The sequence below is a fragment of the Astyanax mexicanus genome, chromosome 22 (genome assembly GCF_023375975.1).
Source record: "Astyanax mexicanus isolate ESR-SI-001 chromosome 22, AstMex3_surface, whole genome shotgun sequence".
Taxonomy (NCBI): Eukaryota; Metazoa; Chordata; class Actinopteri; order Characiformes; family Acestrorhamphidae; genus Astyanax; species Astyanax mexicanus.
The window spans coordinates 22,687,785-22,713,392 of record NC_064429.1 but is presented as its reverse complement, the minus strand read 5'-3'; the positions used below and the strand labels follow the sequence as shown (position 1 = coordinate 22,713,392).

The 25,608-nt window shown below is 38.9% G+C and overlaps 1 protein-coding gene across 4 annotated transcripts in view; it reads right to left on the bottom strand.

Moving 5' to 3' along the window:
- Positions 1-25,608, bottom strand: part of adgrv1 (adhesion G protein-coupled receptor V1) — a 252,872-nt gene that overhangs the window by 53,985 nt on the left and 173,279 nt on the right. For all 4 annotated transcript variants that reach the window (XM_049470643.1, XM_049470644.1, XM_049470645.1 and 1 more), the window contains one exon: positions 6,662-6,778. In XM_049470643.1, coding sequence (XP_049326600.1) covers positions 6,662-6,778 — 117 coding nt within the window. The remainder of the gene's footprint in view (positions 1-6,661; positions 6,779-25,608) is intronic.

Here is a 25,608-nt window from a genome sequence, read left to right as displayed (position 1 = left end):
TGAATATTTAATTACTCACTCCAATTATTCTAAAGCTAATTATTCTATCAATATTTAGTGCAATGGTGTTTCTTACCCTTTAACAGGTAATGATTAATTTAGGAAAATTCACTTTTATTTTATTTATTTTTTATGTTTTACTACTTTATTACTTTTGAAAGACCAACATAATAGTTTTACATAACATTAAAAACATAACATTGCAGTTTTGTTTTAGTTTTTGCAAATATGTGAGATTAACCATTTTCAGTATATGTTAATAACACTAAATAAGGCAAGGATAAAAATGTTCATACATAAATAAAAATTCTTTTAACTATATTTCCTAGATCTTCAAACTTTAAAACTGGTCAATTTGACCTTTAACATAACGTGAGGGTTAAAGCAACATATATGCTGATCCTGACCAACAGTATTTTCATTTATTAAAATATCCCTATTCCAAAATAATTGATGAAAATTAGTTGCCAATTTTATCTGCTGTTATACCACTGATTTCAATACTGAATTCTCAAGAACAACAGAGCATTACTGGGGGCAAGATCTGATATCTTAACCTTTGACCTTAGACAAACATGCCCTGCAAGTCTTGCAGCTACATCCCCTCAGGTGGTGAAGTGCTTACACAAGAAGAAAAGAGATAAAAAGAACCACGGAAGCTCCCTGAGCTTACACTTTAATCCATTTTCATCAGTATTAGATAAATGGATTATAAAGCAGGTGCAGCAGCACCGTTTTGCTGTGCTGGCCTCTGAATGAAAGTCTTTGAATGGAGGGAACAGCAGGTTATTCTGTAATAGTGTGAAAGTCTGCATTAACATTGGCTCAGTAGGACCTAAGCAAGGCCAGCAGTAGCAGCTTAGTGGCAGCAGGCATCAAACGCACAACCCTGCGATCGATAACCTGGCGCCGTGACCGCCGAGCCACCACACACCCAAGCTACCATAGATGCCGCCTCTGGAGCTCCTAATGCATTTCTCTGTGCATTTTATTCTGCTGGCACCGTGCCATGATGCCCCTGCCTTCCAGCTCTGTCTGCTGTAGTCTTCTGCTTGGCCAGTTACTAGATAGACACTGATATTTTATTCAATGGGAAAGGAGGGACCTCTCCAATCAATGGGCTTCATTGATTGGTTTGTAAAGCACTGAAGATGGGAATGTACAGTTCTTCTCAGTACTGGATCTTCTCTAAAATTGAGATCAGGATATTTAGAGTACATCACCTGATATTAATATCTGTTAAATAAAATCCACCCATGAGGCAACAATACTCATTCATGGGAAATTAAAAAAAATATGTCAAATTTATGCTTCGGTTTCCTGTAAAATAGCTAATTAAAAAAAAAATGTTTTTTTTTTTATATCATTGTCTATATCAGTATTAACAATTTCACTCTTAATAAATACAAGGTAGATTGCAATATAAACAGTGAAATAGCTTTTAAAAGGGATAACCATATAATGTGTGTAAGTTGACTGGTGACTGATGTAACCCACATTTCAAGAGGCCTAAATTCTAATGTGTCCTCGGTTTCTCTTCAAATATCCTATGTGGGATTAAATTAAGGAAAGTAAAAAAAGGCAATTTCTTTATCTTTAGAGCTTCCCCACATTTTTACTTAACTTGTAATATATTACTTTCTAATTGTTTTAATTGAATGTCTCCTTTAATTTTGTTTCCTTTTGTCATTGATGTTTTTCTTAAATCTATTTTACTATTTAATCTCTACTTGAAATCTTGCTTTATCCAATTTGTTTCTAATTATTGTTGTTTTTTTACATTATAAATGATGTAAACTCAAGGTAAAATCGAGCTTAAGTAAGTAATGATAGTGCTGAAGATGACTGGCACATCAAATGACGTCAAATGTAATGTAAAGTTTTACGGGCATTTACTCATTTTTGAAAACAAAACAAAAAAAAATTAATTATTTTAAAAAGTTAAAAAATAAATAGAAATTTCCTCACTACTTAATATTTTACTCTTAGTGATGTTATAACAAAGTGGAAGCGACAGGGAACAAATTCCCTGTTACTGGCTCAGGTTGTATTGTTGTTATGAAGTTAGTAAATTAGTTACAGGTATCACTACAGACCTCCAAACTTCATGTGTCTTCAGATTAGCTCAAGAACAGTTGAGCATAGAGAGCTTCATGAAATGTATTTCCATGGCTGAGCAGCTTTATCCAAGTATTAAATCCCCAAATGCAAGGCAGATGAATGGATACTTTTGGAATACAGTGTATTTACTGACACTTTGAGAATTAGTATTGTCTTTAAGTTAAATTTAAGTCACTAACCATACAATCTCTTAAATAACAAAAGTTTTAAAAGTGTTTCCTTTTTTGAAGTTTTCACTATAGCAACTGCTTAACTTCCTTAACTGTAACTACATTACATTAATAACAACAATACGACATGATTCATTAAACATGAATATACAAACATACTTTTCCTACCATTGTAAATCCTACAAATTGATTATACACCAATTTCACATGATTTATATACATATATAAGTATATTAAAAGTAAGAGCGTTCATATAGACAAATGGAAAACAGACTGAGAGAGAAGAAAATGGTTATTTCTTATTAATGGAAAAGTAAGAGCAGGGCAAAGACAGAAAAATCTTAGCCATAAGGATAAAAAACCCATAAAGAGAATCTAAGTTCTAATTGCTTACAAATCCAGCCTGAGATAGTCACTCATTCTGATATGACTCCGCCAGCTGTGCGTATGAAAAAACAGGCCTGAGATCAACACATTTTGTTTCAGGACACAAATACTTTCCATTCTGAATCATAGTTTACCTTTCCCATTACGAACTGAGCTCAATTAGTTCCATGTGTATTTCTGTGCGCACACACACACACACACACACAAACGCAGATAAGCTGAGTTACTGTTACCCATTCTTTTCGTACCCCTCCAATAAGGTCAAAAATGCAGAAAAACAAGCTCGGGTTTGGCCTCAAACAACCCTATATCATAACTAGCGGCTTAGCTTAACGTTTCAGTGCTCAGTGCTGTAAACATCACATAGCACTGGGGGATTATTTTCCCTATTCAAACTAGCAAGCAAGCCCCCCATTCACTTTGTTCAACATCATTGAGAAAACATGGTTTTCCCTTAAGAGAGGAAAAGAGCTTTTGATTTTGAGAACTTAAGGTCACGCAGGGTTAGCGGCGTACCTCCTGGGCCGGTACTTGGACCAATTCCTTTACAAACAGAACAAGGAGCCTAGAGCCTGAAAGTTTGTATTGAGGTGTCCTTTAAGGGACTGCACATAATGTTTTTCTAATTTTTTAACCTAAACTTGTTTTGCCAAATATAAATATGGAATTGTATTTTTTTTCTTTTGTTTAGGTCAACAACAAGAAGAAAAAAACATTTTAGAAAGAAACTATACATCTCGAGGTAAAACAAGAAGAGATGCTGATGTTTTGTGGTAAAACCAAAACACAAACGGCAAATATAAAACAATAATGAAGTGTATATTGCTTAAAGACATATAATTCCATTCATCAAAACCTCCATATTGACAAAAATTTAAGCTCATCTGCTGTTGCCTAGATATAAATTTGAATGATATCCCAGTTGTAATCCCTAGGGTTTAATATGAAATCAGCCCATTCTTTGCAGCTATAATAGTTTAAATTCTTCTGGAAAGGCTTTCCACAAGGTTTAGGAGTGTGTTTACGGGATTGTTTTGACCATTCTACCAGAAGCAAATTTGTGAGGTCAGACATTGATGTCGGATGAGGAGGCCTGGCTCACAGCGTCCACTCTAATTCCTCTCATGGGTGTTCCATCAGGTTGAGGTTAGGACTCTGTGCAGGCCAGTCAAGTTCTGCCACACCAATCTCACCTAGCTTTGTGCCATGGTAAGTCATGTTGGAACAGGAAGGTGCCATTCCCAAACCGTTCACACAAAGTTGGGAGCATGAAATTGTCCAAAATATCTTGGTTTGCTGAATCATTAAGAATTATTTTCACTGGAACTTAGGGGCTAAGACCACCTCCTGAAGCTCTCTACGTACTGCTGTTGAGCTAATCTGAAGGCCACATGAAGTTTGGAGGTCCATAGCGATTGACTCTGCAGAAAGATATAGATATCTTATAGATAAAGATATAGCGAAAGATATAGCGATTGACTCTGCAGAAAGTCATTTGCTGACCCTACTTTGTCATTTTACTTCATGGCTGAGTTGACGTTGTTCCCATTCACTTCCAATCTGTTATAATATCACTGACAGTTGGCTGTGGAATATTTACTGGACTTGTTGCACAGGATGCATCCTTTTGCGATACCATGCTGGACTTCACTGAGCTCCTCAGAGCAGCCCATTCTTTCACTAATGTTTGTGGAAGCAGACTGAATGCTTAGGTGCTTGGTTTTATTTACTAGTCTAAGTGATTGGAACAAACTATGCTGTTTAACTTAGCCTAACATACCTCTGCAAATTAGTAGAGATGGCACAACACCTTCTTTAACAATATGTACCTACGCGTATTTGCTCTACTAAACAACTGAGAAGAAGTTAAAGGGTTAAGTGAGGAAAACTACCTATCCCTGTTTGCTTATTCTGTCTTTCACTTTGTTCCATTTTGGGTCTGAGCTCCCCTTCACACACTGTGGTCATGAGGACTTGTTTCTAACAGCCTGTGTTTCTATAACTTGCACAAACTGATGGTGATAGGCTGATCTCCAGTGTCGACAACACTGTTCTCCTAAAATTAAAAAGCTGCCACGATTTACGGTCTCTACAGCTTTGATTAGGCTTTTTTAGTGGGTTGGATGTGTGTGAATTCTGGGGGGATAAACATATAATGAGTAAACACCGATAAATTACGGTTTTGGGTTTTTGGGGTAGTCAGCTTTGTTTTATACACATGTGGAAGTGATTGGAACAAACTATTGTGCTTAATTTAGCCTAACATACCTCTGCAAATTGGTAGAGATAGCACAATCAAGTTTGGTTTAGTTCAAAACCTTCTTTAACAATATATACTTACTTGTATGAGCTCTACTAAATGACTAAGAAGAAGTTAAAGGGTAAAGGGAGGAAAACTTAGTATTAGCTTTTGATTTTGACCGTTTAAAAGTTTAAGTTCATGTAGGGTTAGCGGTGTACCTCCTGGGCTGGTACTTGCACTGATTCTTTTTCAAACAGAAAAGGGGAAAAGCCAAGCAAGGACAGAATGTTTGTATTTTTCTTTACTTCAAGGGATGGCGCCTAACGTTTTTCTAACTTTTAAACTTTCCCTCAGCCTGTTACACCAAATCTTGTTGATCTGTTGATTCTGGAGCTCTGGGAGAATGAGCAAGCTGACCTTAACAACTTGGGGTGAGGTTGCATCCAAGGCCATGTGTAGCAAAGAAGTTTCCAAACTTTCGAGAGGAGGTGAGGAAGGGATTAGGGGGGTAAGTGCTGAATGGATGAGAGTTGGCGGAGGATTTGGGAGAGGTCTCGGAACAGGGGAGGCAGGAACGTTCAAACGCTTCTCTAGCAAAGAGCCGTGCAAGCAGAACTACACGTAGCTGGAGCAAGTCGAGCGTGAGATTACGTAAAAACACGTGTTTTATAAGTAGGACAGGGATGAATGAGGCCTATTTTTGCTTCAACTTTGAGGCCTATATGAGCTGAAAGTGGAAAAGGGAAGTACGTTGGCCAGGCCAAGAACACTGTCTAAACTACCAGCTCAGCTCTAATGCCTTTGATATTTATTTAACTGCCAGTGTTTTTCAGCGAAAGTTTGATTATTCTGATTTCCTAATCAGATTTACTAAGAAAGATCAAAAGACAGGAAGGAAATTCAAAAGTCTGCTTGGAAGTAAACTGTTGTTCAATTCCTTTTACACCCATTAAATGGCTATTATGGAAATACTCGTTAAATATGTTTAGCATGGCTTCAGTTGCTTTGCACAGATTTACACGCCTATTTATAACACTGATATTGTACCTCAGAATCAAATGTGTTGATTGTCCTTTTACTAAGGCTTATATTAGCTGGTTTACCGCATATTAGCAACTAACAGAAGCCGCATATTATAGTATAGTATATATATAGTATAGTAACATATTAAAAAAATGTATGCTGTGTTCCATTTTAACTCTGCCTTATCTGCCTTATGGTTAATAACGCAACTGAAAATGCTAACAATGATAACCCTATACATACACATACAATGTTTGTCAAACAAATTGCTGAAAACAACAAAGTTCCCGATTCCAACTGGATAGCATTGTTGTGTTCTTGTTGTTTCCTCTCAGTGTGATGTGCTACTATCAAGATGAAGAATTGGTAATCTGATACATGGTACCCAACCCAGTACTTTCCCTCCTGATTTCTGATCAGCTGAGGTCGTCCAGTTTGTTTTTTGAGGGGATAAAAGCTAGTGTCAGCTAGCATTTGCTTTTAGCCTAGTCCAGATCCCTGTTTGCTTGTTCTTGCTTTCACAAACTGATGGTGATGGGCTGATCTCCAGTATCGACAACACTGTGTTCTCCTTAAATTAAAAAGCTCCAGCGATTTACTGTTTCTTCAGTAATTTAAGCCCATATTTATTTTAAAAGTATTTTAAAAGTGATACTGGTTTAGAAATCACGGAACCAAGGATATAGAGGATTACCGCAGAGCGTTAATGACTCTTTACCTGTATGAGCATCCAGCTGAACTGGCTGAGGTGGAAGTAGTGGAAGAAAAGGCCCAGAGCAGCACAGCCGTCCTTATTGAACATCTTGCCTCTGAATGCAGACACCAGGAAGCAAATCTGAAACAGACAGAGAACAGTGCTCATCAATTCATTGTCTTATACAGCAGAAGCTTTAAAAAAATATACAAAAAGAATACATAAAGTACTCTATCAGCTTTCTAACAACAACAATGTCCAGAAACTTCAACCCTGACATTTCAGCAGCCCGGCCCCACCGAGCCGTGAGGACTCGGTTCAATGATTTATGGCTATATATTTTTCATGCATTTTTTAAAAGCCTTGAGACCCATGCGCCCAAGAGTCAGAGACTATATTTCACACAGAATTCAACAGGACATCACTCTGTAGAATAGAGAGAAAAAAAACGAACAACACTTGAAGTCATTACTGTGTCTGTCTGTGCATTTATCTAATTTCAAGTTTTCTTAATTATTATTATTATTATTATGGTAACACTTTATTTTAAGGAACACAAATTAGGCGCTTATTAACTTCTTATTATTTGCTTAATAAATGAATTTCAACTTATATAGCGCCTTTCTAGAAACCCAAGGACGCTTTACAATTAACACATTTTACATTACATCCACACACCGGTGAGAAGCGGCAGTCAATAGCGCACAGCGTACTCTCAACCGGAAACGACCGTCCACCTGGAGGACTGCATCGGGCACTACAGCAAGTACCCAGAACAGAGTGCCAATCCATATCTGGGCACAGTCATACACACACATTTACACACACACTTACACACACACAAACCTACATACATACCACACACTTTACACATACACACCAGATCAATTTAGAGTAATCAATTTTTCTGGACAATTTAGAGTATCTGGAGTCCCGGAGGAAACCCACGCAGACACAGGGAGGACATGGAAACTCCACCCAGATAGGGACTTGAACCCAAGACCCCAGTGCTGGGAGGCGAACGTGCTAACCAAAATTAATTATATTCTTAAAGCCTTAATTAGACGTTTTTACATGATTTATTCACTACTTATTAGGCTTTATTCTGTGTTATTATTATATAGAACCCAGTTGGCAACACCATAAGCAACCATCTGGGATACCAAAGTGATCACCATACAACCGCTTAGTAACGCTATAGCACACCACCTGGGATATCATAGCAACAACCCAGCAATACCAAATCAACAACATATTAACCAGCTATAAGCACTAAAATGCCAGAGCAAGCAACTGAAAACAAGGTTACCTACACAACCATTTTTAATTTCCTTCCAGAAATGCACTTTTCTGGATAAATGTTTATTTTACATTGAATTTAACCTGTAATTAAATCATTATAATAATTATTTAATTACAGGTAGAGACAAAAATGGAAAGTTGGAACTTAAATGAGATTCAAACAGTGAGAGGTTGATCATGATATAAAAAAGCTACTACATCAGCAGAAAATACTGCACAGACCCTATTCCATCATTCTGTTACCTCCTGGGACGTTCAACAGTGCCAGCCATGCCAGACTCTGGCTCTTACATAATCCAAAGCACAGGAGGGAAGAAAGCAGAGAGAGAGAGAGAGAGAGAGAGAGAGAGAGAGAGAGAGAAAGAAGAGACACAGAGAGAGAGAGAGAGAGAGAGAGAAGAGAGAAGAGAGAGAGAGTGAGAAGAGACAGAGAGAAAGAGAGACAGAGAGAGAGAAGAGAGAGAGAGAGAGAGAGAGAGTTTTTACATCACAGAAGGCATTACCACCCACAGAGGAAAGTACAGTGACTGATCTAATGAGCTAATGATTGTGACCGGCAGTGTCTGGCTAGAATTGTCAATGCGAACAGACAAGTGACTCCACGTTCACATTTTCACAGAAACTGTATACTTACACTGTATGGACAAAAGTATAGGGACACCTGCTCATATATATATTTCCTGGCCGTGCCCCAATTCAGTGTATTGGACCACGACCTTGATGACACAAGTTCGATCCTGTGTAAAAAAGCGGTGTGTTTATTTATTTATTTTTTTAAATCTTTAGTTTTCCTGCTTTGAGATCAACTGTTCTGCAATTGGGTTCAACAACCCTCTGGGCTGGAGAGCTACTAGTCTATAGCACTCCATCCCATTACACTTTATTTCACTGCGGGTCTCTGTGTCCCTCTAGCCTGTGCCTGGCATTAGGCATGGTGCCAATACATTCATATTTATCTGCTTTATAGGGTCATATTCTGTTGTTCTGTGTCAGTGTGCATTCACACAAGTGTGTCAGCAATAATGGGTACCACTTAAAGAAGTGTCCTCTATATAAAGTAACTCATCCACTTAGTAAATGAAAACTGCTTTCAAGTTATAGGCCTCGTTCATCTATCATCCCTACCAGATAATATAATAGAACCCACCAAAGCAAAGTGATTCTAATGATCCTGATCAACATTCGCATGGATGAACAGTTTGATTTCTCAGCAGCCAGCAGCAGCTCTCTCTCTGCAGTGTTATGCACCTGTATCGCTGACTCAGATGAGGAACGCTGAACTATGACAGTGCAGTTTTTTGCTGGCGGATATAAAGTGACCTTGTCTTCCGCAGACAGATTTCGGCATGACTCATGAGCTTCCTCTCCGGAGGCGACTCTTCCAGACCTGAATGGGGAAGGCAGGGAGATACACCTGCCAAAGCGCCACCTGCCACCACATGCTGGCTGATGGATGACTGGCTACAGGTCTGTTCATCAAAGCATCGTCATCTTCATCACCATCAGCATTCTACAATGATGCTAATATGGGCCTGGCATAGTTCGGATGAAATATGTGTTTGGGATGGGTCTCTGAAGGCGTGCGTCATTCTGCAGCTATTCTGTACTGTGTACTTTGTGTATTAGGGACTCGGGGTAACTTAACTATAAGCGGTTTATATATTTTCTGTACCTGTGTTTTACTCTGTGGTAACGAGAAGGTTAAAAATCTAATATTTAGACCTCCGGTCATCAGAATTTAATGGTTAAAAGTGTCCCCCATACTGCCCAACAAAAAGGCTCTCAGAGGCTACTTTTGGGTAGTGTACCTCCTGGTGAGAGATCACTAACCACTAGACGTACAGTACTTCTGCTATGCACTCATTTTGACATTTTGCCCCATTTGGCGCATTATTGGATTGAGAGAAGCAGGATGCAGGTTTCGATTAGTTTCCCACCACATTGTAAGCCCGGATAAGTTGAATGAAGCTACTTTTGGGTAGTGTACCTCTTGGTGAGAGACTGTTGACTGCTAGAGATGCCTCTAAAATATACTCAAAGACATTTATCCAGTTGACAGAGTTTGTAAGGGGGTATATCTTTGTATGACGGTAGTTTTAACTAATTGCCAACCATCTAGGCTGTCTGTCAGATGTCTGTCCTTATACTGAACAGTATCTCATCTTATATTCCACCAGGGTACTAGAGCCTTTTTTCAATTGTCAGTTTTCCCAAAAGAAAACGAATCATTTCGCTCTAATATTTTTTCACTTGCATACATCTCTTGCAAATATTTTTGTGTTTTTTATTTTATGAGTTTAAATTTAATAATTTGCTTTGCTATCAATAATTTGCTTTTGCTATTTGTTTAGCTATCAGTAGGGGAAAGTGCATGTTTTGCTCAGAAACATTTCATCAACCAAAAGGTGTGTTTTTCTTGTCTGCAGGGTGGAATTCTCCTTCAGGCATGTTTGCAAAGACACCAAATACTATGGGACAAAGAGCAGATTGGACACAGACCTAAAAACAACTGATGGAATTAACAAAAGTGAACCTGTTTTTCTAATTAATTAAGCCACACCCAACCCTCTAACTGACAGTCAGTAAGTACAGCACTCATACAGCACTGAATGCAGTGTTATATAATTGGCCGTCTCACTTTGACGGGTGTATTGTTATGCAACTGACTGGCTGGTCACCTCTTGGTATGAATAACAGAACAGCATCGCGCTGGCCGCACACCTTACATCAAGAGGTGGTTCGATGTTCAGAGAAATATTCATTCCCAAATATGGTCTGCTGGGCGCGAACGGCCAATAGAAACAGAGTACACACACTTCACAACAGTACACATCAGATATAACAGTCATTTAAATCAACAAAACTGTGTTTAGCAACCTGGCAACCGGGCAGTAGCGAACTCTCTAACAAACAAACAACACGGCAGGACTGCTTCAGCTTCAGGTGAGGTTAAATGAGAGAAGTCATGGTTCGTACTGGAAATAATAATGAAAATAATTATTATTACTTGTAACTCATAAATGGTGACTATTACTTTCTATTTAACTCTTAAACCCTAGTTTAATAAGGCAGTTGTTAATCCTAAAAAAAAGACTATTGTGACTACTACACTTAAAATGCTTAAATTTCCCCAAAAATCGACAGTGCACCTTAAAATCCTTATAAGCCTTATGTATGAATTCTACCAGTCAGGTTGTAAGGAGCAGTAAAGCCACTCCGCTGTAGTACAGCATTATACAGTACAGGAGTTTCAGTAACCGAGGCTGGCACAATATTAGCATTAACTGCTAACCGCAGCACTAGTTATTTCGCTGTTCAGAGGTGAGTATATAAGACTGCAGGGTGATGCAGATTCAGGCACCTAAGCCCGTTATAAGTTTTTGACTAAGAAAACATTACAATTTGACAAATGCAAATAAATATAAATATAGTAAAAAAAAAAAAAAAAAAAAAAAAACTTGTTTAGTAGCTTAGTTCAATATTTCTCCTGGACGCCCCCAACCAACCTGAATTATCCTCATCATTAAGCACTAATTTATCAAACCAGCTGTTAATATGTTGATAACTACTGTACTGTATAAATAATATTAGACTTCAATGAGGAAAACTTTAGAGACTTTCTGTATGAATGCTATCTGTATTTAATCTAATATTATTGTCATACTAAGCCAATAATTTCTTATTTCCCATATAAGAAGCTTTTTTTAATGTGATTTCAATGTGAAGGTACACTAAGTTTTTGCATTTTTCTAGTTAATTTTAACTAGAAACTTTTAATAAAATTGAATAGAGTCATGTGACTTCATACAACACACGATTTATATATTTATATATTTTGTTTTGTTGTTTGCGGTTTTATTTCACCACAACATGTCATCTAAACATTTGATAGAGATGTACATTTCAAAAACAGGGGTCCTTAAAACGTTAAAGAACACTATTTTTCTATATAATTGCCCCAAACCTCCAAAAAGTAAATGCAGAAACATATAGATAAGCATCCTATAAACCTAATATATACCTTTTTCTTGGTGTAAATGTTAAACAGTTATAAACAAACAGAGTTAAAAGGGTAAATGAGGTTAATCAAATCAAATCAGAGCAAAATGAATCATTCCACTTACAAAGTGCATGTCTAGCTCTGCCAGGAAAAGGGAACTGGGTTAAAAACTGCTACAGTATGACTTTTCCAAAGCAAACACAAAAAAACTAGGCCTCTCTCGCTGGAGTACAGCAACAGACTCTATCTATTAAGAGTCAGTCAGAATGGAAGACCCAAATTAACGTTTTTTTTTTCCTTGCGAAAGCCCATCTTTCCCGCTGACTGAAGTGGAAATGTAAAGTAGGCGGAATGGAGAAGTGAACTCCCTGTTTGTATTACGGTTAGTGGTGAGGAAGGCTGGTGGGTATGGGCGGCTGAGAGGAGGCAGGAAAGGAGGCAGGTCCTGGACCCCGAACGTTGACCAGGTGGTTTGCTGGGAAGTGTGATTCCGCGCAGTGGTGAGCTGGCTGGGGCAAACGTCAGCAAGGCCAAAGGCTCAGTGGGAGTTATTCAGAAAAGCCTGGTACAGTCCCGGTCTCACAAACACAGAAACAAGCAAGTGTCACGATTCTCATGCCGCTGACTGCTGCTGACCTACATTTGAGTTTCAGACGGACACAGTGCAAATATTTAAGCTATAGTTTATCTCTGTTATTTGTTTCCAAAACTGTATCTGTTTTTCTGTATACCTTAATATCCTCCTTTAACCCTATTCATCAATGATCAAAAACCCTCAGGACCACCATAGATCAGCTGGTATTATTTGGATCTTAGGTCATTTATTCTCAGTCTTACCGTAGTGACTGTACTGCCATGGTGGTCATACGAGTGAATTAGATGCAGCAGTGCTGCTGGAGTTTTAAACACTGTATCCACTTACTTTTACTACTCACTTTTTGTTAAGGGTAACCACTGGTTCCACTTCATTTATAAGACCCAGTCTCAGAGTTAAGCTTGAGATTATTATGAAGAAAATATTTAATGAGGATGCTATTTGCTTTTAGAATAGAGCTTAAGAGAAATTTCTTTTACTTTTTTGTGAGGATTTTAAGAAACAACCTTTTTACATTTCTGGCATGTTTCTTTTCTTACATTTCTGGCATTGGTAAATTTCTGGCATGGTGGGAAATACAGGTGGCCACTGACAGATTTAAACCCTGACAACAGTCAACGCTCAGTGAATGTACACCCCCGCTTGTTACATCAACAATAAACAAAATAAAATAACATTGCCTAAATCCTTAAAATCTTAAATCCTTAAATTAAGAGAATTACTACACTCCTTTTGGGCATTTTGAGCCGTGCAAGTCATATATTATAGGACATCACATTTTTTTATTATTCCAAATTAGTATTAGTACTAGTACTAGTTACAAAATTCTAGGTTATTTGGCACCAAATTATACAGCAAACATGGTCAGATATATTTTGAATTTCATAATTAAATTATATGACAGCTTAGAAGGAGTGTGCCACATTTTATCATACACAATAATATCAATATCGTTTTGAAACAATATAAAAAGTCCATATTGTGATAATATCAGTGCTAGAAGTCTATTTTTTATTTGCTTTCCTATGTACTGTAGTAAAGTATTATGGGATTGTTTTGTGTAATTGTTAATGTTTGTAACTTGAATAGAAAAAAACATAAAAAAATATTCTGCATTTTACTGAGGTGGAGGGTTTGGTTACATTAATAAACTATTTTACACAAAATCATCAGTGAAAATAACTATTTTTCACAAAATAGACAAAATATTACTTGACTAAACCTAAAAGTTTTAATATATTTTTTGTGTTATATTATATTGTTATATCATTTGAATATTATAATTATTGCAAAAGTACTTGAAATGTTATTATATTATTTTTTATGGGGTCATATCACCCTTCCATACTGCTCAGATTAGCATAAACATCTAAAATATGGTGTTAATAATTCTAAGCTGACAACAAATAAAAAAATAAGATTCTGCCATATGGAATTTGCTCTACTGGATACAGCAAATCGCATAACATACCTATGGAATTGAAAAAAAAAAAAACAGTGTGCAGAACACAGTGTGCACAGCAGGTCTCTAGGGAGGACTTCAGTGATGCACACTAAAGCACACAACATGTTTTGTGCCATCACACTGTTCCCCACGAGGATATGTGAGTAATGTTGAAAGGGGATTGGAACCGGGATCAGCTTTCTGTTTGATACGGCCTCATACGAGCTTACCCAGGCTCACTCAATCGACCCCATCAGTAACTCTAGACCCCCTTCATGTGAATCAGGGGCATCATCCTCCCTCCCCTAATGACCTTTCTGGCTGTTTCTCTGGCCTGTCATTGATCCCAACACCTTATGTAACAGAGGGGGCATTGGGAGAGACTGGATGCAGTTTGAGAACAGTGGGATAGCTGGTGAACTTTTGCCACTACGAAAAATAAGAAGTTCAAGTAATCCAAGAAGGAGAAGAAAACAAGCTAGTCTAGACTGGAGGGAATACCCCCAACCTGGATAAAACCACTGCAAACAAAGCGTCCAATTCATACGTCAGTATAGCTGATACCTACTCTCGGCTCTTAGCTCTACTCTTAGCCAGTTTAAGCCCTGATGTGTTTATTGTACGTACTAGGGATAAATAGAATGAACGTTTTTGGCAAACACGTTTAGCTGCCGCAGCTGTTGAGTTTTGATCATACCTTAGCAATGCTATTCTTTTCATTAATTTACATGAGCATTGCTATTTTAGTCATGAATCTACCTCAGTGGTGTTATCCTATTCATAAATGCATCCCAGTAGTGGTGCTTTTTTTTTGCCATTTTTGGTTGAATATTTTCAGTTGCCAAATATTCAGTGAATTCACAGTAAATACTAATAGATTTGTAAAAAATCACCTTAGCAGTTTATAGTGACTAAGTTATTGTTGTTTATTATGCTTCTCTTTGGCAAAGTATACTTTGATGACATAACAGAGTTTAGGAGGGGATAAATGACTAAGCCAGGGGGTTTTAAACTTGGGGTGGGTGACGGCAGCCCATAGACTGGGCATTAGGGAGCCCAAGCCTGGGATTCATCTGTATGAGCAGGTTGGTCATTTTCAGAATACTGTGACTTTTGGCACAGTACAACAAGTATTCTGACTATTCCTCATGTTTATAAGATGGACGGATGGGTGGATTGGTGTATGGATGGACAGATGCGTAGACGGTTGAAGGATGGATTAATGGACAGATAGATGGACAGTTAAATGTGTAGATTGATGGATGGATGGACAGATGAATGGACTCTTGAGTGGGTGGATGGATGGATTGACAGTTAAGTGGAAAGATGGATGAAAGGTGGAAGGATGGATTGACAGTTGAGTGGGTGGATGGATGCATGAATGGATGGATGGATGGATGGACAGAAGAATGGTTGAGTGGGTGGATTGTTGAATGGTTGGATGGATGAATGGACTGTTGAGAGAGTGGATACATGAATAGTTGAATGTATTGAGAGTTGAGTGGGTGGATTGATGTATGGATGGATGAATGGGTGAGTGGGTGGAATGATGGATGGAAGGGTGAGTGGTTGGATTGATGAATGGACAGATGAATAGGTGGACGATTGATTTGGTGGGTGGATGGACGAATGGTTGAATGGACGGATGGATGGATAGGTGGGTGGATGGACGGATGGGTGGGTGGATGGGTGCATATACAGACACTTTACTATTCTGATTTTAAAGGAAATTAAGGACGTGAAAAAAACCCCACCAACCATATAAAAAAAAACATTTAAAATGTACTTAAAATATAACGGTTAATATTCTTATATATTTGTAATATTGTATTGGTTCAGAGAAAATCTTAAAACATTTTTGTTACATAGTGTTTTATGATATGTGAAAAAGTAAAACACTTTGTTGTTGATACAAAAGGCACGTTATTCTGACATTGACCCAGATACAGATCTCTACTGGCGATGAAATGCAGTGGATCTAAAAGTTTTCCAGATGTCCACAGAAAACTCTTCACATGCATGAATGCGTCATATTCCCCTGATCACTGAGCTCAAACTTTTGGAATGAAGTTCTGCAGTGCTACTTGAGTTTTATTACTTTGCTAATTAACCTTTAAAACTGGACAAAATCAACATCTGTGTCTCGATTTTCCACCCAAAATGTCACACAGAGCAGAGAAATGTCAGACACTTCTCACCGGGCATTCGCCGCCTGATAGACGGAAAGAGTCTTTAAAGACAAAAGGTTTAAGCCCCACGCTGTTCTCGCACTGCGGCCTGTCATTAGCAGCCGGGGGGATGACAGTGACACTCTGGGGCAGGCACTGAAGGATGAGTCATTCACGGCTCTTCTCAGATCACCATTATCTGCCTCTTAATGACAGCCCAGGCACCGTGCCAGAAACAACTTACACAGTCACAGAGAGCTGAGATACTCCAGTACTCTGGCCACCTTCCCACTGACACTGTGACATTGTATATTTGGGAGCTAGGGTTGGGAAATATACCAAAAAATAGTTTATTAAAAGATTTTCGGTTTTAATTATACAGTACACCTTCATTTTTTAAATGTATTATTATTATTATTAATATTATTACTATTATAACTGTGGGGTTTTGCCATTAGAGGGTGGACAGCTTAAACTTTACCGCTAAGTATGAAGCCAGTATGAGAAATATTAAGTGAAATGAATATTATTAAGTGCTGAATATTTAGAAAGTAACTTCAATCCACTGAAAAGAAAACACCATAAAGGTTGCAAATTCTTGGAATTGGTGTCTTAATTCTTGGAAAATATTTTAACAATTTAATATTTTTTATAGCTAACTGAAAAATTAAAATGCTAAATTATTAAAAAATCTTCAAAACTAATAAAATATTGTTTTTAAAAATGTGTAAGCTTTAACCTCTTTAAAAAAATCAACCAATTTAACCAGGCAGCACAGCAGACAAAGATAAATGGATGGATGGATAGATGGACAGACGAATTGAGTGACGATTGGATGTATAGGTGGGTGAACAGGTGTATGGATGAATTGATGGGTGGATGGATGGGTGGATTGATGGATGGATGAATGGAGGGACGGATGAAGGGGTGAGTGAATGGATGTGTGGATGGGTGGATGGATGAATAGGTGGGTGAATGGATGGACGGATGAATGGGTGAGTAAATGGATGGATATATTGATGTAAAACAAATTTGTGTAAGCTTTAACCTCTTAGAGAAATCAACCAATGTAACCAGGCAGCACCGCAGACAAATGGATGGATGAATAGACGGATGGATGGATGAAAGGATGGACTGAATAATGGATGGATATATGGATAGGTGGGTGAATGGGTGGATGGATCGATCGATGGATGGACAGATAGATGGGTGAGTGAATAAATGGGTGCATGGTTGTATGGAAATATTGATGATTGGATGGATGAATGCATAGATGGATGAAGTGATAGATGGACAGATGAAGGGTGTGATGTCAGTGATGTCTCAGAGGCTACTTTCTTAAAGGGGCGGGGTTTGTCCCAAGTAGATAGGGCTGAGGGTGAATTCTTGGACACATTTAAGCATCTTGATATTTTTTATAGCTAAATAAATAATTAAAATGCTAATAAAAAAAAAAAAACATCTTCAAAATAGAAATGTTATTTTCTTATAGGGGCATTAATTCCAGGATGACAGGGTGAACGAGGAGTCAAAAACATTCGAGCACAATAATCCTTAATAATAATATTGCAACCAATATATAAAAACAAACTTTTCATTTAGCTATTTACAAGCAGCTTTTAAATTAAATGAGATGTAAACATAGCAATCTACTAAACAAGCCTATCTACCTTGATTCCCTCTGGCATGTTCTAAAAGTAAAGAGGTACAATCTTGATTATCCCATTAAAAAAACAGCATTAAAAGAGTAATTCTATTAGTTTAAAATGATTCATTTATAAGTAAAGGAGTACAATCTTGATTAAACAGTATTAAAACAGTAATTATATTCTATTGAAATTATTCAATGAGCACCAAGTAGTTTTGTGTGCCACAGATTTTTTGTTGGGTTCCTTTGTCGCCCAACTCCAGTGTAGTGAACCGGGATCGAACATGACAAACAAAGTCAAACGACTTCTTAAAAGGGCTGTTACAGATTAGCGGGAATAATCTTCAAAGCCAAGAGTTCTGTGCTGACGTTAATCCGATCCATTTGCTGTTGATGAGCGCTGAGCGAGGAGTCTCTTTAGGGTTGTCTCCTTAGATACAGGCCAAGTGGGGAGGACAGGGGACGTGGGGCTTAAAATAGCTGTGTTCCACACATTAAGGACCCTTCACAGTGACTGACAGGTGGATGACAGAACGAGGGTAGAATTTGACAGCACAGTGAAAAGCAAGGTAGTGCTGCTTGGACTGTTTGTGCTTGGAAGTCCTGTGCTTCGGCAGGTTCTTGTCCTTGCTACAGGATTTAGAAGCCAGATCAAGGGTGTTTACTTCTCTGTTTTATTTATTTTTTATACTTTTTACCTATTTTTCTCCCAGTTTAGTTGAGTCAATTATCTCACATACTTACTAGGACTCCCCTTATCACTTCCAGGGCTCGTAACACTAGGACGGTAAGGATGCCTCCTGTGATACATGTAAACCCAGTCATAGATTATTTTCAAACCGCTACCAGTGCAGCATTACCAGGCAGAAAACACACTCAAAGAAGAGAGTTGGATCTCCAGCTCTGATACATTAGCTAACAGATGCAGGCCTGCAGGCCTGGTGGTGATTTCTACAGTAAAAATATGAAATTTCAGCAATTATTAAGCTAAGCTAAGTTATTCATTATAAAGCCAGAAAAAAAACACATAAAAAGGAAGAGGAAGAAAAGATAAAAAAAGAATACAATACTTTTTTGAACCAGCTGATAAGATGGCTCAACAATTAAGGAAATTGCAGATCTTTTCCAGATGTACCGCTTATCATATTTAACGACATGATTTTGTCCATTCTGTTTGGGACCCTCAAATTCTATGAAACAACCCTGAACAGATGCCTGTGTAGGCCAGGCAAATGTGCTCTCTCTCGGGCTTTGGCTGCTGATGGCGAAGCAGCATTAACCTAGGGTTTGAACTCATCAACCTCGGTCCATAGGGTCAGTAATACAGTCTATGCTTACTTTCTGATGCCTCAAAAATAAAGAATTAAATGAACACACAACCAACCAACCAACCAACCAACCAACCAAACAAGCAAGCAACCAACCAAGCAACCAAGCAACCAACCAACCAACCAACCAAACAAACAAACAAACAATAAAGCAAACAAGCAATTTGGTTAAACAATGCAACCCACACTATTCTCTAGAACTCTTGCCTAGAAGTGTGAAATGTGAATACAATTGGATTTGTACAGATGTGTCTCAGTCTGGATGCGCTTGTGTCTTTTGCAATGCTCACATTGTGACAAACAATGACTTCAACAACAACTGTCATCTCAACAGATGTGATTTGAGATCTTTTTAAAGTTTTGCATCGCCACCAATAAATAAATGAGTAAATGGAAAATATAGAAAGGTTAGCTTATCCATTAACAATGAGCAAACCTTGTCTTTTCAATTTACGTAATTTCCACCAGCCTTCCGATGAATCCTATATAATAGGTCTAGTGATAAATGAGGACATCACGGCAATTCCCAGCTACTCCATTCATCAGAAACCGGTTTTCCTATAGCCGGCTATATTTAGAACAGCCCCAGGTTCACTCCTGTTGAGTATGCACCGCACACATGGATGTTGACTTCTTCCAGAGGAGCACCTCCCCCACTCGTGGAACACACTGTAAAGGAGTCGAGCAGTCTGCGCCCTTGGGCAGTTTTCCGTTCAGATCAGCCAGACAGGTAAACCACGATCCTGATTACCCTGAGGCCTGTGTCTACGAGTCTGCACTTCAAGAACTGTAACTGTAGAAAAACATCAAGAGCCAGACTGATGTGTCAATGAATCAGTCAAAACATGCTTAGAAGAACAGTGTGCCAAATAGCAGCAACAACCTGCTGTAAAAACTGACTGGATCATAATGTACCAATAACAACTGACTGTGTTTAGGAGTAGACTGAGACTGAATAGGGGTTCATGGCATGCACAAAAAATGCAATGTGTCTTAACGGTGTTGGATAACATGATATCATGACAAATATGACAAATTAAGATCTAAAAGAGTTCATAAGAAGTTCTGTGAAGGTTTCTTCAAAGTAGTTTGGTGTGTGTTTGTTTACTGTAGACCTTTACCTCCCTTAACCTCACTTTACCTCTTGTGGTGAACAGTGGAAACGGTCTGACCAGGGAAGGCAGGGACCAGCACCCAACCATGAATGTTATGTCGGCACAGTCTGCACCAAGAAAAGCTTCCTTTGAGTTTGCTTTTATTCATGGCATCATCACAGCTCTTGCAATGTCTTTATCGTGAAACCATGCAGCTCTAGAATGCACCTTGTGATGTTTTTCTACACAAAGCTACACCATAAAGGCAAAGCTTTAGGCTATAAAATAAGAGCATCTTTCCCTTACATAATGCACCCAATGTGATAATATTAAGACAGAAGAGGATCTACAGTAGTAATTAACTGTGTTTATGAATATATGGTACCTTGAGATGTTTCCAAATAAAGATTTAAGTGGTAAAAGCAGCAACACCTTCTTTCCCCCTACATAATAACACCCAGAGAGATAAGCAAGAAACAGAAGAGGAACTATAACCAAATTCCATTTAACTCCTTGGTCCTTCTACTTATCCCTACCCCTCTGTTTGGCATGCACATGGCTAGGGATAGAGTGAAGAGGTACTCTGAAAATGGAGGCCTATGGGAATCAAGATGGCGGCACAAGCGATTAAAGACGTGAGTCAATGAAAATGATGATAACCATATGACTATAGTTTAATGTGTAGTTTCAATGTTTTATGGCATTTTCTTTATAAAAAAGCTAATAAGTAAGTTCGTCTCAATAGCTAGCTAGCTAGCTAGATAACTTTTCTGTTCCATCCTAAATGGTGCAACAGATTGCAAAAGCTGCAGCATTTAAGGAGGAACAGAAAAATGATATAAAAGCTACTAAAATATAATTTCAGCTCCCCATCACAGATGAAGTAAAGAATGGACAATATTAATTATTGATTAATAATCAATTAATTGTTGCACTACGTACCTCCTTTCTAAAACATACATTAAAGCCCCAAAGTCAACTAGTTAACCAGCAGATAGGTTGCTGAACTTTAGCGCTCCACTGCTATTGCTAAGGTTGTCCCAATTCTTTTGGGGAGGTAACTCTGTTCCAAAGAAAATAAAAGGGTTACACTCGAAAATAAAAGGTAAGGGTACAAAAGAGAAATGGGATTGGGCCCAACTCTGCCTCCCCCAGTTTGCATTCCAAAAGAAGGAGGAGAGGCTGATGGCTTGGCCGGTTTCCTGTGTGAAAGACATGATGGCATGTGTGATTGTGACCAAGCAGCAAGGCCACACAGCAATGTTCAGCTCAAGGTTCCCTATTGGCCGACTTGGCTGGCTGCCTTGAAGCACCAAGCAATCAAAACATGCTCAGGTGTACAGTACACCCAACAGCAGTACCAACCCGCTGTACAAACACTAAAGGGATCATAATGTTCCACAGAAACTGACTGACAGTGTTTATGGTGAGATGGCACCTTGAGATGTTTACATGCAAAGCCACAGTGCATCATAATGATAATTCCTTCACCTACATAATGCCACTCAGAGAGATAATAAAAAAACATGCCTTGAAGCACCAAGCACTCAAAATACACGCCCAACATTTAACAACTGTGTTAAGGACTAGATGCTATCTTGAGATGTTTACATACAGCCCAAGCTACTGCCCCTTCCCCCTTGCACAATCCCACCCAGAGTGATAAGAATAATAAGACAGAAGATGAGGATCTAAGTGTGATTCTCACGTTTTCGAAAGCAGGAAGGTATGGAAATAGCTTGGCTGTTTCCTGTGTGAAACACGTGGTGGCATGTGTGTTTGTGATCAAGGCCATGACATTCAGCTCAAGGTTCCCTATTGGCCGACTTGGCCTGCTGCCTTGAAGCACCAAGCAATCAGAAGGTTTGCTGCTTCTCTGCTGTTGATTGCACACTGATGGATGTTGACGATGATATATTTTGTTTCTGGGGGATGTGTTGTCTGATTTTTGAGGGTCTGACCTCTGCCCCTGATTGTTATGTCTGTGAGAAGGATAAACAAAGTAAAAACAACAGAAAAGGTTTACGGATGAGTGATTAGTTCAGGACTAGAAGAAACACACTGAGAACTAGGCCTGTACAATAACTGAAGTTCTTATATTGTAAAATGAGTAGATCAAATATTTGTAGACCTCCATATTTTCCAATATGCTTCTCTTTGCAATTAAAGACCATTAAGGTGAATAAGACAATAAATTGATTCTGTTGAAAAGCAGTAATCGTAATTTACATCCCTATTTATATCCTAAGATTCTCAATGGGGTTAAGGTCTGGACTCTGTGGTGAACAAACCATGTGTGAAAATGATGATCTCATGCTCCCTAAACCACTCTTTCACAATTGTCATCTTGGAATATGGCCGTGATCGTCAGGGAAGAAAAAATCCATTGATGGAATAACCTGGTCTATATTCAGTATATTCAGGTAGTCAGCTGACCTCATTCTTTCAGCACATACTGTTGCTGAACCTAGACCTGAACAACTGCAGCAACCCCTGATCATTTGCTTAGTAAAATCCAGGTGGCCATTATTTATTTTGGTCAGGCAGTGTATATCCTCCAGACACAAGTAATATCAAGACAGGCCTACTGATATTAATAGATATTAATGCTCTTGTGTCTTTATGCTTAATGCTTGTGTCTTAATGCTCTTGTTTGAGGAAGTAAATTAAAGTCCCACAAAGACATATTTGAGGCATCTGTTATAGAACAAGAAGGCCTGAGAACCATTGCGAGCACAGTTCTTTGAGGTTCTTTTATATGGCATCACTCAAAGAACCCTTTGTAGCACCTTTATTTTTTTATACTGTACTGTGATGAAACCCCACTCAAATCATGCTACTAAACTAAATAGAGCCAAATTTTTCAATGGAATCAACAGATCTCACATGATACTCAACACATTTCTATTTGAAAAGAAAGTGGCTACTCTGGACGTCCTTTCACTGGCCACATAACTCAGATACAATGTCAGTAATTCTATCAAAAGATCAATTCCCTGCTCCTAACCATCACAAGGCAATTGATCCGGCTGCTGCTGATGCTGCTTTAGCACTGGGCTATTAATAGTAGCGGCCAAAAAGATGACATCAGTGAGAGTACAGCACTGTGCCAGACTAGTACTCTCTCTCGCTGGCTCTCCCTCTCGCTCACACTCTCTCTCTGGCTCTCTCGCTGACTCTCTCGCTCTCTCTCCCCACCCCCCTTTCCTCCTCCCTCCCCTAACAGCTACCGGTCTGAACTAGCTGGTTCCAGCCTCGGCAGCATCGTGGGTGTTTCCTTAGCTGCTTTTGTTCTGTGAAAGAGAGGCTGTGAGCGCCGCACGTAGCCCACAGTCCTGCATCCCTCTGTTCTTTATCCCCGTCTATCCGCATCAATGTTTCTTTCTATTTGTATTACTCCCTCTATCTCTCCCTTTCTCTCTCTCTATGCCCTGTCCTGGTCAGGCTCCCTCCCTCATTATTAAATCCACTTGTCTTACAGTGTTATTTCAAGCAGGCTTAGCCATAATCGAGGTCTGATGGGAGGAATTACCTGGCTAGGCTTCTCCTCATTTCTTAGTGCTTTTGACAATATATGAGTTGGACAGCATGTGGACCTGTACGTGTTCGAACGTGGACGTGCTTGGCAGGCTTATGGTCGATGGTCGGTGGTTCAAGGCAGTGAAAAAGTGGTCATACAGTCATACAGCTGAGTTTGTAGAGCAATGGGGAGAGGCAGCCGCCGTGACTCAATCGCCAGACGTACACTCACTCAGCTGCCCTTTGCTATGAAGAAGTGAGAAATAATGTGAAATAATGCGAGTGGTGATTGTGGTCTCATGCGCTAGTGGAAAGTCAGGAACCTAGAAAACCCAAACCGCTAAATAATGGCGCCAACTTTCTGGCAGGGTCATTTCAAAATAGCTTGCGAAGAAAAGGAAATTTGGCAAGTTGCAAAGTAGAACAACAGCTGATGTGAGGAAAAAGTGGATTTCTTTGAAGGCCACACACTGTATAATATTAATACAAAACCGAAAAGTCAGTTTAACCCTTTTAGGCACGGATAATTCCTTTTAAAAACATAGATTTACTAATTTTGACTAATTAAAACCCATTAAACTAAAGCAGATCTGGGTTGGTAAATTTTATTTCAAGTTTTATCCCAATATCTCTTCACAATTTGTAAGGCCAAATACCCAACCAGCTTGAGGATGGTAAAGTGTGAAAATCAATGTGAAATCAGTCACTGCCTCTTTTCAAACTGCCGGTACTGGGTAGTCAGTTCACTGGGAGGAAAGTGCAGGGACCCAGCTTTGATACATTAGCTAACAGATGCCTGTGAGGGAGTGATGTGGGGAGAGAGCACCATCTACTGTACCCACCCAGAGAAAGCCAGGCAAGTTGTATTCTCTCAGGCTCTGGCTGCTGGTGGCTGATGGCATTTAAGCAGGCAGTGCCTTAGTCCACTGGACCAATCAGGGTGTACTTACAGTAGGCTCGGTTAAATTGTGCTGGATCACGGTTCTGCCCGCTCCCCACTCCCCCGCTGGCCTGCACTCCCACCGTGTTTAAACAATTTGTGCCTGAGCACACTTAATGCACTAATCAGTGGGCTAGCCGTTGTTATGCTGAATTCAGTACCCGAACCTTGCAAAGCACCCTCCCTCAGTAGCACGTCTTTTTAAAAAAAGCAGAGATAATCTGCTTTAAACACTCTCATTAGATATGTGTAGTTTTTGGCATAGGTTTGACGCAGAAGTATAAATTGGGCTTTAGAGCCAACTGTCAAAGTAATTTCTGAAAGGGTTTTTCTGAGTACCCAACATGCACCAAGTGAGTTTAGCTACAACATGTTTTCATTGCTTGGGTGCCGTACATGTTGGTTTACATGTTCAGAAATGTCACTAAATAAGCACATAAAATGTCCGCTTGTCTAGTCAGCAGGCCCAGACCCAGCTTTCTTTCTTTGTGTTACATTGGGAATATAGAATATGTTTTTGCAAAGGTCTGCAAAGTCAGATATAATGAAAAGAAATACAACTACAAGTAGCAGTAACCACCATGCCTCAAATAGTTAAGAGACATCAACAACACTGTGATCCCCATTTAACCTCTTAAACTCTGCAGGCCATTTCTAAGGCGAACATTCCTTAGGTGCTCAAACTTGCAAAACAAATGCTCTTTTTAAGGTCAGGTGACTTTCACTTTTTCACCCTTTTCAATGCAGAAATATACAAGAGGTGAAAGTTTGTATATTCATTTGATTTTAGTTCTAGTTCTGATATTTAATTACTAGCCCAATGACCCTGCACGTCATTCTCACGTACTTGCATGACAATAGCCCATGTCCTTGTTTACAATGTACTGTTACTATAGTAAATAGAGCCCTGCAGGAGGCAGCCGACTGAAAGCT